Source organism: Rhyacophila brunnea, unplaced genomic scaffold, assembly GCF_057557595.1.
Source record: "Rhyacophila brunnea isolate RB1 unplaced genomic scaffold, BYU_Rbru_1.0 scaffold_298, whole genome shotgun sequence".
Classification (NCBI taxonomy): Eukaryota; Metazoa; Arthropoda; class Insecta; order Trichoptera; family Rhyacophilidae; genus Rhyacophila; species Rhyacophila brunnea.
Genome location: NW_028232963.1, coordinates 15,398 through 28,920, shown reverse-complemented (window position 1 = coordinate 28,920; position 13,523 = coordinate 15,398). Strand labels below are relative to the sequence as shown.

Below are 13,523 nucleotides of genomic sequence, written 5' to 3'. Positions count from 1 at the left end.
TCTAGTCAACGAGACGTGGCTTAAGCCGCAACATAAAGTTAACTTCCCAAACTACTCCATATATAGAACGGACAGGCTAGCGAACAAGGGAGGAGGCACTGCCGTCATCATCAAGTCAAAAATTGATCACTGCCCCTCAAACCGACCATCGCTCGCTACTCCAACCTTCACCCCCAACATAGAGGAGACCACAGTACTGGTTAACACCAAAAACTACGGTCTCATTCAATTTACCTCCATATATATTCCACCTAATAGAGATCCCACCCCCCAAGAACTCCAAGACCTCCTAGACCCACTTTTTCCCACATCGATAATAGCAGGGGACTTCAACGCCAAACACCGGATATGGAACTGCCCGCGCAGCGACTATAAAGGCAATAACATCTTTCAGTTCACTCAGGACACCCAATCAATCGTAGTGGCTCCCTCAGAGACCACCATACGCACCTTATATAGACCTTTTAACGTCTTAGACTTCGCTATCCTCAGGAACACTAGCTACATCCCAATTATCCGAGCACTAGACGAGCTTAACTCAGACCACAAACCCGTTCTACTGTACCTGGGAGACCCAGTAGACCCCTTTGCCACACTGCCCGACTCCACCAGATACAAAGTATCATGGGAAGATTTCGGTGCCTATATGGAGGAACATCTCACACCCCGCACACTTCTCACAGACGAAATAGAAATAGACTCCGCAATAGCCGATCTAACGACTACTATACAAGAGGCTCTCAAAGCAGCCTCAACCCCCATTAGCCCAGACCTCAAACACAGACTCGACCTACCAAAACCGATTAGACTCCTCATAACGGAGAGAAACAGAAATAGAAAACTCGGTCAGGAAACGGGCGATCCTGCTGCCATCTCTAAAGCCAAAGAGCTGAAGAAGAAAGTCAGAAAAGAAATCAGACGCTTTTCCGAGGAAACTTGGGTAAAAAAACTAGAAGACCTAGTGAAGGGCAGCCACCCTTACTGGTCACTAACTAAAATCCTGCGGGTCAAAAAATGTCCCATTACGCCACTAGACGGCCCAAGAGGCCCAGTCTATACTACCCGAGACAAGTGCGAGCTGTTTGCGGACAGCATAGAAGATCAATTCACTCCAAACCCGATAGCAGAATCAGACTCGGATACAGAAACATACTCTGACACAGACACAGATTCAGATTCAGACACTCAATACAGAGATAAAAGAAGACACATAAAGTCAATCAACAGAGAAGCCAGAGCCATAGTCAATGCCACACCTAGTCCTCCACCGCCACCAATGGTAGCCGTCACAATAGACGAAACTGAATGTTTAATTAAGCGACTAAGAAACCGCAAAGCTCCTGGCATAGACGGGATAAGTAACCTTACCCTTAAAAATCTCACAGACACTGGCGTAGAGTACCTAACCAACATACTCAACGCCTGCTTAGAACAGCAGTACTTCCCTGACTCATGGAAAAATGCTGACATTATTCTCTTGCCTAAACCAGGCAAGAACCTAAAACTCCCCCAGAACCACAGGCCAATTAGTTTACTCCCCACAATGAGTAAAATTCTAGAAAGAGCTATAAAATCCAGACTTCAAATCACCATAGATGAGAAAAAACTCATACCAGACGAGCAGCATGGTTTTAGAAAAGGCCACTCCACGAACCACCAGCTGTTACGCACCACAGAGTACATCAAAGATGCACTCAACCACCACAAATTCACCACAGGACTGTTCCTGGACATAGCGAAGGCCTTCGACAAGGTTTGGATCGAGGGACTGATCGTCAAACTCTCCAGAGCAGAAATAGAACTGCCGATGATCAAGATCCTAAACTCTTTCCTAACCAGAAGACAATTTTCTATCAAATACCACGGAATCAAATCTTCCATCAGACGCATTAAAGCTGGAGTTCCCCAAGGATCGGTACTAGCCCCCATCCTATACAACCTCTACACCAGAGACATACCCATCCCAAGCAATACCTCCGCAAGATCCTGTATAGTCGCTCAATACGCAGACGACACCGCCATACTAGCTAGATCTATCCAACTCAACCAGGCCACTAAATTAGTTCAACTAGCAGCTAACCAAATAGTTAAATGGTGCGACAAGTGGCGCATCAAACTAAATGCCAGCAAAAGCGAGGCAATTATCTTCAGACATAGGGGCGATAGGCTCTGCAAAATCAGAAATCAACTCGTCATGAGCAAAAAACTAATCCCGTGGTCAACCACGGTCAAATACTTAGGACTTCACTTAGATAAGAATCTTACATTCTTTAAACACATCAACTCAAAAGACAGAGAAGCTAGAATAGTAAAAGCCAGACTAACCCCAATGCTAGGTAGGCGCAGCAAAGTCTCCATGAGAGGCAAACTGCTATTACATACAGCAATAATTAGACCCATCATGACCTACGCTTGCCCCATCTGGGCTCACGGCAGCCCAAACCTCATCAAGAAGCTGCAAGTAGTTCAAAACATAGTCCTAAGATCGATTACAGGCGCCCCAAACTACGTCCGCAATAAAATACTACATAGAGACCTAGAAATGGAAACGCTAGAAGAGCACATAGGAAAACTAGCGATAAAATTCTACGCGTCAATGGATAATCATCCAAACGCTATAATCAAAAATCTCAACGACTACGACGAGAATACAGTCATGGACCATGACAGACCCAGGTCCTTCCTTAGGAGAATAAAGGCAGGACCCAGCATAAACAAAAACAAAAACAAACAACTACGACGCAGGAACAGATAATAAATATAACAAATATAAAAATGCCACTTATGATTACAGATACAGATCCAAAGCTGCCCCTCTCTGTCGTCTCGAGCTGCCGCGAACCGCCCTCAAAACTCTGAGCCGAGCGTCAAATGGCACAGCCCACACAGATGGATGACTAGAGAGTAGCAGCCCAAGACTCGTACTAGATGACTCCTCTCTCGAAGCATAGACCGCAACCTTTTCCTTCTTCTTACTAACCTGTTCTTTTTATAATAAAGCTTACAGATACAAATCACAGCGGCGGGGTTTTTGGCCGGGAGAGTCTCACAAACACTCCCGGAGTTTTTCACCCCGCCGCGGCTCAAATTTTGATGAGCAATCATGATGGGCCTAACATCCCAAAACGAGTGGTTATCGTTTTTCTATTCTTCTTTCTTCGACTTCACTCGCTTGGACTGGTGTGGTGTATGCCTCGGAACGAGCATGACTGGCCTCCTGAGATGGCGTGCTGGCAAGCCCGCTAAAACTGGATGGGACGTAAGCTGGCGCGGCGGACTCTCAACGATGAACTCCGCCCCGTGCATGATTCCGATGTCCCGATGCTACACTCAAACTCCTCCTCCTCTGGCGTCTTCAATCAAACAAGAAGGCAATACCGCCGTTGGCCTTTGGCGGTTGATGATCGGCTGATGGGCAATAACTCGGACGGTGAAGACGGTGGTCCGGGCTGTGGCTCGAATGAGAATGCTAAACGAACATATCCATTACTAGTTAAAAACTTTTTCTCATTTTTAACTAAGATTAAAAATTAAAATTAAATTCATTATTAAAACAACACCCCTTGCCATATAGAGGATCTTAAAACCTCACCCGAGTCTCCTCAAGACCCGAACGGGTCTCTTCAAGACCCCGTAATAAACGGGTCTCCTCAAGACCCGGAGTAAAATCGCACACGTAAATTCAGGCTGCGGTGCGCCCGCAGCGGGAGATGTGCGGCGCATCACGCGACTCGCAAAGCCGCGCGCCGTTCGCTCTACACAGTGATGGGAAGCGGTAAAAAAATGTTTTCGGCGCATTCTCACTCGAGCCACCGCCGCCGATTGACACCGCACACACCTACCTAATCTATCTATCGTTATCGTAATACCCGTCGCCGATCATCATGCCGCCCAAGACTAGCGGAAAGGCCGCCAAGAAATCCGGCAAAGCCCAGAAGAACATCTCCAAGGGAGACAAGAAGAAGACAAAGAGGAGGAGGAAGGAGAGTTACGCAATCTACATCTACAAGGTGCTCAAGCAGGTGCACCCCGACACCGGAATCTCCAGTAAGGCGATGAGCATCATGAACAGCTTCGTCAACGACATCTTCGAGAGGATCGCCGCCGAAGCGTCGCGCCTCGCCCACTACAACAAGCGCTCCACCATCACCAGCAGGGAGATCCAGACCGCCGTCAGGCTCCTTCTGCCCGGAGAGCTCGCCAAGCACGCCGTCAGCGAAGGAACAAAGGCAGTCACCAAATACACCAGCTCCAAGTGAAGTCGATGAAAATGAAGAAAGAAGAAAGAAGAAAGAAAAACAAAAACCCATCAGCAAAGGCCCTTTTAAGGGCCGCCAATATTTTCAAATCGAATTGATCGAATCGCATGTTTCGCTATCAATATTTATGCCAGGCAGGAAAAATAAATAAATAAATCGACTGACCGCCCACCTATTGTAATAATAATACGAATATTTGTTACAATAATTATCTTGTATCTACGCTTATAATTATTATTATATCACTATCCAACACACCGTATTATTATAAACTAGACTAGATAACTAACTGAGCCCGCCACGAAGGATGATATGATAGGAAAATAATAAGAATCGATGTATCTGTGAATAATTTTATTATTATTCAGTAATATACAACAATAAGTCATCATTATACTATTAATAATATTATCCATACATCTTAGGTGCATGGAATGCATGCGTGCGTGCGTGCGTGCGTGCATCTGAAAAAGAAAACATCACATTAGATTTAGGTACCTACATAACATGATATTACACATCTGTTTGTTATTTCATCGATCCTTCGATATGCGATCTGCGATACATAAATAATGCGAATCGGATAATTTTGCATTGTACGATAGATTATATGTTACATACGTACATGACACACGGATTCGGGAATAGGGAATAGGGAATAGTTTATTCCGAATCCCCGATCGATATCTTAGAGTGATCCTTCCAATGTCTTTATATTTGATTTCATATAGGTACTTGATAGTAACAAATAATGACATTTTTGTTGTCGGTTGTTGTTGATGATTATGGGTTGCTATGGTTTTCTACTCTCATATTTCTGTCGTATGTATGCTTCGCATCGGTCATATTAAACGCACCCATAATATTATATCATATTATCATATTTAATTAACTAACTAACTATTTATTTATTTACGATATTTCGCTTCACACTATCCATCCATCCATCTATCTATCTATCTATCGCGGGAGGGAGGGAGGCGCAGTGAGCGAGCGAGCGACCGATCGCGCCGTACCTATCGCAATCTATCGTTAGGTAACTAATTATTCGAATTGAACATTCTATTCTCGTGTCGTGCTTCCTTCTTCACCGTCGTGCACCGTGATACCGTGCACCATCGTCCGTCTGCTCGCCTGCTGCAGAACTTCGTGAACACCGCCGACTGCATCGAGCACCGCGGGGCCGCCGCCGTCGTCTTCGCCCGATACAGTAATGTTTGTATGCCGCGATCGTCTTGTGCTAACTCCGGCCGACTCGGGGGCGGATCGCGACGCCCGCGGGGGCGCCAGGGGCCCGCGGCCGATTGCAAACGCGAGAAGGTATATCGACGCGCCGGACGAAGGCTCGATCGTCGGAATCTGATAATTTTTAACGAATCTACGGCCATTTTCCCGACACGTTATGTGCGCGCGCGGACACAATTCCAATTTGAAACGCATCCCGCGAGCCCGAGAACAGACTCGCGACCATTCGCCCGCTTTGAAACGACAGACAGATCGGTGGGCGGCGCAACCGCCCACCCCTGAACCCCCTCGCTAGGGCGGCGGCTGCGAAAAATTGAAAAATATCGAGAGATCGAAGCAAAAATGCCGGTGCAATTCGTGACTAAAATCGCCGATCTAGACGAACGTCATCTCTGAGAGCGGCGTTCGCACATCGGTACTGCGGCACCCGTCTCGCTCTCGCCGTATACAATCCGCGAGCCGTTCGAGTCGTTTCACTCTAGCGCATCGTACAGATAGATAGCAAGCAGAATATACGCCGCGATATAATATAATATAATTTAATATTATATTTCATTCTACTATTCAATCAATCGAATAACGCAAAGATGGCAGATACAGCAGCACCCGTCACCGCTTCGCCGGTGCCCTCTACCCCCGCGAAGAAATCGGCAGCAGGCAAAGCCGCGAAGAAGCCCAAGGTCAAGCCGACGCATCCCAAGACCTCTGAGATGGTCAACAGCGCCATCAAAGAGCTGAAAGAGCGCGCCGGATCCTCCCTGCAGGCGATCAAAAAATACATCTCGGCCAACTACAAGGTGGACGCCGACAAGCTGGCGCCATTCATCAAGAAATACCTGAAGGGTGCCGTCGAATCCGGCGCCCTAGTGCAGACCAAAGGCAAGGGGGCCTCCGGTTCGTTCAAACTGGAAGCCGGCAAGGCCAAATCTGCGGGCGGCTCCGCCTCTGGCAAGAAGCCCGCCGCGAAGAAATCGCGCCCTGCCTCATCCAAGGAGAAGAAGGGCGCCGCGGCCGGCGGAGGCAAGTCTTCGGCCGCAGCCGCAAAGAAGAAGCCCGCGACCGCCATGAGAAAGTCGTCGGCTCCTCTCGAAACCGCGGCCAGATCGGCCGCAGCCGCCAAGAAAGCCGCCTCCCCCAAGAAGGCCGCCCCCGCCGCCAAGAAGGCCGCCAAGCCCAAGACCCCCACCAAGGCGAAGAAGTCAGCCAAGCCGCCCACCAAGAAGCCGAAGGCGCCTAAGCCCAAGAAGGCCGCTGCGAAGAAGCCCGCCGCGAAGAAAGCCGCTGCGAAGAAGTAAGAAGCCGCGATCGAATCTAATCTAATCATCACGATGACGATGATGCGACGACGGCAGCCCGGGAAGGGGGGTATCTCGGGTGGATGACGACGACGACAATAGACGAGATGAATGAGGATAGAGATGGAGATGAATAATACGCGCTCGCTCGCATTTTATTGAAACAAAAGCCCTTTTCAGGGCTACCAACACAATTCAGGTGTCGACTGATATCGAACACGTAGATACGTCGTTATTTCTTTATTCAATTCGTATAGGTACTCCATACGTAAATTGCATAATATTATTACATTGTCTTATGTCAAGACGAATACTCACTCACCTAGCTAAAATTTAAAATTAACACTAAATTCATTTTTTTTTTTTTTTTTTTGATTTGGTTAGGTTTGATTTGACTGAGTTAGGTTTGATTTGATTAAGTTAGGTTTGATGTGAACAGGTTAGGTTTGATTTGATCAGGTTAGGTTTGATTTGATTAGGTTAGGTTTAATTTGATTAAGTTAGGTTTGATTTGATTAGGTTAGGTTTGATTTGATTAGGTTAGGTTTGTTTTGGTTAGGTTAGGTTTGATTTGATTTGATTAGGTTAGGTTTGATTTGACTGAGTTAGGTTTGATTTGATTAAGTTAGGTTTGATGTGAACAGGTTAGGTTTGATTTGATCAGGTTAGGTTTGATTTGATTAGGTTAGGTTTAATTTGATTAAGTTAGGTTTGATTTGATTAGGTTAGGTTTGATGTGAACAGGTTAGGTTTGATTTGATCAGGTTAGGTTTGATTTGATTAGGTTAGGTTTAATTTGATTAAGTTAGGTTTGATTTGATTAAGTTAGGTTTGATGTGAACAGGTTAGGTTTGATTTGATCAGGTTAGGTTTGATTTGATTAGGTTAGGTTTAATTTGATTAAGTTAGGTTTGATTTGATTAAGTTAGGTTTGATGTGAACAGGTTAGGTTTGATTTGATCAGGTTAGGTTTGATTTGATTAGGTTAGGTTTAATTTGATTAAGTTAGGTTTGATTTGATTAAGTTAGGTTTGATGTGAACAGGTTAGGTTTGATTTGATCAGGTTAGGTTTGATTTGATTAGGTTAGGTTTGATTTGATCAGGTTAGGTTTGATTTGATTAGGTTACGTTTGTTTTGGTTAGGTTAGGTTTGATTTGATTAGGTTAGGTTAGGTTAGGTTAGGTTTGATTTGATTAAGTTAGGTTTGATTTGATTAGGTTAGGTTTGATTTGGTTAGGTTAGGTTTACCTAACCTAACCAAATCAAACCTAACCTAACCTAATAACCTAACCTAACCTAACCAAATCAAACCTAACCTAACCTAATAACCTAACCTAACCAAATCAAACCTAACCTAATCAAATCAAACCTAACTTAATCAAATCAAACCTAACTCAATCAAATCAAACCTAACCTAATCAAATCAAACCTAACCCAATCAAATCAAACCTAACCTGATCAAATCAAACCTAACCTAATAACCTAACCTAACCTAACCTAACCAAATCAAACCTAACCTAATCAAATCAAATCAAACCTAACTCAATCAAATCAAACCTAACCTAATCAAATCAAACCTAACCTAATAACCTAACCTAACCTAACCAAATCAAACCTAACTTAATCAAATCAAACCTAACCTAATCAAATCAAACCTAACCTAATAACCTAACCTAACCTAACCTAACCAAATCAAACCTAACCTAATCAAATCAAACCTAACTTAATCAAATCAAACCTAAGCTAATCAAATCAAACCTAACCTGACCAAATCAAACCTAACCTAATCAAATCAAACCTAACTCAATCAAATCAAACCTAACCTAATCAAATCAAACCTAACCTAATAACCTAACCTAACCAAATCAAACCTAATGACGATACCCCAGTCCTGGAATAGTCTCAAAGGTACTTCATCTTCAACCGGTCCTGCCCTCGGACCGATTAAGAACCTTCGTTTGGCTAGCTCGGTCCTATTCGGGGAGAGGGTGATCAACTAATGTTCTTGATTGACACTTTTGGAATACACTTAATCAATATTATTTAACTTTATATTATTTAGAATCACCACCTTAGTAATAGGTTGGTGTCTAGGCTATTAATTATCCGATTGACTTTCAAATCGAATTTATTTTCGTAAATATTTACATAAACGTCAAAGACAGCTGACTATCTGTCACTTTCCTTAGTATCAGATGTTTTTCGTAAAATGTTTCGTTGATTATTTTCAAAATAAAATTAATTGACAAATTTGTTTGCAAAGTTAATTGACAGATCTAAAGAACAATTCTTATTTGTAAATTAGGAAAGCAACCGAGTCCTTAGACTTACATTATCAGAATTTCCATTTTCGAAATTCCTTCATTTAACTTTTACAAAAGTAGGTACTTAAATTGGTACCCTTTTTATTACGATTCGAAATATTAATTGTAATATTATTAATACTTTGAAAACCCTAAGTCGGTTTTTTAAAATGGATATCGAAATTTTCAAAATTTATCAAAATTACAGTGTTCGATGGTTATTTATTGACATTATTAATCAATTAAAATATTATTAGTATAATTGTCTTAATCGTGTGTTTAGATTATATTTAATAGTGGCGACGAATACATTACCAAATCTAACCTAACTTAATCAAATCAAATCTAACCTGTCAAAATCAAACCTAACCTAAGCAAATCAAACATATTTTCAGTTCAGAAACGTATAAAATAAATTGTATTTCACCTCCACCCTTCTATGCACACACCACTGCATGCATTATTACTGCGATACTATACGAATGCAAACGGATCGAACGAAATAGACATGGTGGCCCTGAAAAGGGCCGTTTGTATGCGAGTAGATAGATATATTCACATAATAATAGTTAAGCGGGCATAGCATTAAAACCAACCCACTCATCCATCATTATATTGTAGTAGTCAGTCTGTATTGTATCAAGACGAGATGGTATCGTATCGTATTGGCCAGCTTAGCCGCCGAAACCGTACAGGGTGCGACCCTGTCTCTTCAGGGCGTACACGACGTCCATGGCGGTGACGGTCTTCCTCTTCGCGTGCTCCGTGTAGGTGACGGCGTCCCTGATGACGTTCTCGAGGAACACCTTCAGGACTCCTCGGGTCTCTTCGTAAATCAAGCCAGATATGCGCTTGACTCCGCCGCGACGTGCCAGACGACGGATCGCAGGCTTCGTGATGCCCTGGATGTTATCGCGAAGAACCTTCCTGTGACGCTTGGCGCCACCTTTTCCCAATCCCTTTCCTCCTTTACCGCGACCGGTCATCTTGTATGCGTGTCAAAAAGTGGATGATGTCAAAAATCGAAACGATGCGATGCGATGCGCTCACTGCGGCCGCCAGACGAATTATGAATCTTTTAATTTTCTGACGTCTCTTTTTATAGACGCGCGTATGCGACGTCTCGCTCCCTCTTCCTTGCGAATTCAAGGCGCGGGCGAGTGCGTCTCGCTCTGGCGCGCCGCGGCGCAACCACGCCCAGTGCTGCGCATTTCGCGCAAAGCGAGTGCGCAATAAAGATAACGGCTATTAATAATAATTGCGGAATAGAATAAAAAAGGATATTTAAAAAAAAAATGAACTTTCAGGCAATATTTCGACCTCAAAACGATACGCCGACGAAAGTGATCACCCCCCACTGTTCCGCCGAAGGCGACCGCGTCGACCAATCGCAGCGAGCGGATCTCTCTATATAAGTCACCGAGTAGGCTCGCGCGCGCACTCCTCGTTGAACGCTCGTTTCAGAACCTACTACTTTGAAGAAGAAGAAGAAAAAGACATGGCTCGTACCAAGCAGACTGCCCGAAAATCCACCGGCGGAAAAGCTCCCCGCAAACAGCTCGCCACGAAGGCCGCGAGGAAAAGCGCGCCGGCCACAGGAGGCGTGAAGAAGCCCCATCGTTACAGGCCCGGTACGGTCGCTCTCCGTGAGATCCGTCGCTATCAGAAGAGCACTGAGCTCCTCATCCGCAAGCTGCCCTTCCAGCGACTGGTGCGCGAGATCGCTCAAGATTTCAAGACCGATCTGCGCTTCCAGAGCTCCGCCGTCATGGCGCTGCAGGAGGCCAGCGAGGCGTACCTCGTCGGTCTATTCGAGGACACGAACCTTTGCGCCATCCACGCCAAACGCGTCACCATCATGCCCAAGGATATCCAGCTGGCGAGACGAATCCGCGGCGAACGCGCTTAAAAATTAAAAAAAATAATAATATTTATCATACCCATCTATCTATCTATCACAAAAGGCCCTTTTCAGGGCCGCAAATTTTTTGACATTCGAATGTTTACGCATCCGTGAGCGATCGATCGGTCGTTATGTGCCTGTAATAATAGTAGTATATTATTATACTACCTACTTGGCTATCTATTTTCCAAGTAAGTATAATATAATATCATTCTGCGTGTTTCCACTATTTTTGGATAAATAGTTTTGTAAGTAATTTTGCGTCTGTTGTAATTGTTCAATTGAACAGTCGATATTAAATAAAATATACTTAGGTGCCATGCCACCTAATAATATAATATAATATAATAACGCAACGCGTGCGAGGTGAGATTCATCAAATAATATCTACCCTCATAATATTAATTAAACAGCCTCTTATCATATCTTACATAGATGCTCCTCACCTATATAAATAGGTACATATATCACAATCATTATCCTACAAAACTATTTAAACTACTGAAACCGCCAATCTTAACAAACAAGAGATCGACGCATCTCTATCTCCTCATGAATTACTACGAAATTATATACCTACTTTTTATTTTAGATGTATTTTCAAATATTGAATTTGCAGAACATTTATTGTAACATGGACAGTACTCTCTGTATTGCGCTAATACCTATAATAATAACAATTTCAATAATGTCCTACTGTCGATGAATAATTAATTATTTCAATCAATTTTATAAGCAACACAATAACGAGCTCGACACGGATACGCTACCACTCGAATTTGAATAAAAATGGCGGCCCTGAAAAGGGCCTTTTGTACGACGATAGATGGATTAATATGCATGTAATCTTTATATTTTTTTTTTTTTTTTTACGCCTTCTTCTCAGTCTTCTTGGGCAAGAGCACCGCCTGGATGTTGGGCAGCACTCCTCCCTGGGCGATGGTGACGCCGGAGAGCAGCTTGTTCAGCTCCTCGTCGTTGCGGATGGCGAGCTGCAAATGACGAGGGATAATCCTGGTCTTCTTGTTGTCGCGGGCCGCGTTTCCCGCCAACTCGAGTACTTCGGCGGCGAGGTATTCCATGACGGCGGCCAGGTACACCGGCGCACCGGCACCCACCCTCTCGGCGTAGTTTCCCTTGCGCAGGAGCCTGTGTATGCGACCGACGGGGAACTGGAGTCCAGCGCGATTCGAACGAGACTTTGCCTTTCCCTTGACTTTACCGCCTTTTCCGCGACCAGACATGGCGAGACGGGGTAGTGTTGAAAATTAACTGTGCGAAAGAAGCGTCGACCTGAATCGACGGACGGTCCTTTGTGAAGTTTGTTAGAATTTTTTTTCCACGCGGTATTGCCGTGCTGCGGTGCGCCCGCAGCGGGAGATGTGCGGCGCATCACGCGACTCGCAAAGCCGCGCGCCGTTCGCTCTACACAGTGATGGGAAGCGGTAAAAAAATGTTTTCGGCGCATTCTCACTCGAGCCACCGCCGCCGATTGACACCGCACACACCTACCTAATCTATCTATCGTTATCGTAATACCCGTCGCCGATCATCATGCCGCCCAAGACTAGCGGAAAGGCCGCCAAGAAATCCGGCAAAGCCCAGAAGAACATCTCCAAGGGAGACAAGAAGAAGACAAAGAGGAGGAGGAAGGAGAGTTACGCAATCTACATCTACAAGGTGCTCAAGCAGGTGCACCCCGACACCGGAATCTCCAGTAAGGCGATGAGCATCATGAACAGCTTCGTCAACGACATCTTCGAGAGGATCGCCGCCGAAGCGTCGCGCCTCGCCCACTACAACAAGCGCTCCACCATCACCAGCAGGGAGATCCAGACCGCCGTCAGGCTCCTTCTGCCCGGAGAGCTCGCCAAGCACGCCGTCAGCGAAGGAACAAAGGCAGTCACCAAATACACCAGCTCCAAGTGAAGTCGATGAAAATGAAGAAAGAAGAAAGAAGAAAGAAAAACAAAAACCCATCAGCAAAGGCCCTTTTAAGGGCCGCCAATATTTTCAAATCGAATTGATCGAATCGCATGTTTCGCTATCAATATTTATGCCAGGCAGGAAAAATAAATAAATAAATCGACTGACCGCCCACCTATTGTAATAATAATACGAATATTTGTTACAATAATTATCTTGTATCTACGCTTATAATTATTATTATATCACTATCCAACACACCGTATTATTATAAACTAGACTAGATAACTAACTGAGCCCGCCACGAAGGATGATATGATAGGAAAATAATAAGAATCGATGTATCTGTGAATAATTTTATTATTATTCAGTAATATACAACAATAAGTCATCATTATACTATTAATAATATTATCCATACATCTTAGGTGCATGGAATGCATGCGTGCGTGCGTGCGTGCGTGCATCTGAAAAAGAAAACATCACATTAGATTTAGGTACCTACATAACATGATATTACACATCTGTTTGTTATTTCATCGATCCTTCGATATGCGATCTGCGATACATAAATAATGCGAATCGGATAA

At 44.3% G+C, this 13,523-nt stretch overlaps 5 protein-coding genes across 5 annotated transcripts; 3 read left to right on the top strand and 2 right to left on the bottom strand.

Annotated features, from left to right (window-relative positions):
* Positions 1-3,884: 3,884 nt before the first annotated feature.
* Positions 3,885-4,259, top strand: LOC147068644 (histone H2B-like). The gene has a single exon (XM_085951920.1). The coding sequence runs from the start codon at positions 3,885-3,887 to the stop codon at positions 4,257-4,259; it is 375 nt and encodes a 124-aa protein (XP_085808046.1).
* A 5,519-nt stretch (positions 4,260-9,778) lies between these two features.
* LOC147068643 (histone H4) lies at positions 9,779-10,090 on the bottom strand. The gene has a single exon (XM_085951919.1). It carries the CDS (start codon positions 10,088-10,090, stop codon positions 9,779-9,781), a length of 312 nt encoding a protein of 103 aa, XP_085808045.1.
* A 512-nt stretch (positions 10,091-10,602) lies between these two features.
* On the top strand, positions 10,603-11,013 carry LOC147068642 (histone H3). The gene has a single exon (XM_085951918.1). It carries the CDS (start codon positions 10,603-10,605, stop codon positions 11,011-11,013), a length of 411 nt encoding a protein of 136 aa, XP_085808044.1.
* An 863-nt stretch (positions 11,014-11,876) lies between these two features.
* On the bottom strand, positions 11,877-12,316 carry LOC147068641 (histone H2A). Its single transcript, XM_085951931.1, has one exon. The coding sequence runs from the start codon at positions 12,249-12,251 to the stop codon at positions 11,877-11,879; it is 375 nt and encodes a 124-aa protein (XP_085808057.1). The 5' UTR covers positions 12,252-12,316.
* A 245-nt stretch (positions 12,317-12,561) lies between these two features.
* Positions 12,562-12,936, top strand: LOC147068640 (histone H2B-like). The gene has a single exon (XM_085951917.1). It carries the CDS (start codon positions 12,562-12,564, stop codon positions 12,934-12,936), a length of 375 nt encoding a protein of 124 aa, XP_085808043.1.
* The last annotated feature ends 587 nt before the right edge of the window (positions 12,937-13,523 follow it).

What these genes read in the sequence shown, in the direction of transcription:
- LOC147068644 (XM_085951920.1), top strand. Translation starts at nt 3,885, where the DNA reads ATGCCGCCCAAGACTAGCGGAAAGGCCGCCAAGAAATCCGGCAAAGCC.
- LOC147068641 (XM_085951931.1), bottom strand. Translation starts at nt 12,251, where the DNA reads ATGTCTGGTCGCGGAAAAGGCGGTAAAGTCAAGGGAAAGGCAAAGTCT.
- LOC147068640 (XM_085951917.1), top strand. Translation starts at nt 12,562, where the DNA reads ATGCCGCCCAAGACTAGCGGAAAGGCCGCCAAGAAATCCGGCAAAGCC.
- LOC147068642 (XM_085951918.1), top strand. Translation starts at nt 10,603, where the DNA reads ATGGCTCGTACCAAGCAGACTGCCCGAAAATCCACCGGCGGAAAAGCT.
- LOC147068643 (XM_085951919.1), bottom strand. Translation starts at nt 10,090, where the DNA reads ATGACCGGTCGCGGTAAAGGAGGAAAGGGATTGGGAAAAGGTGGCGCC.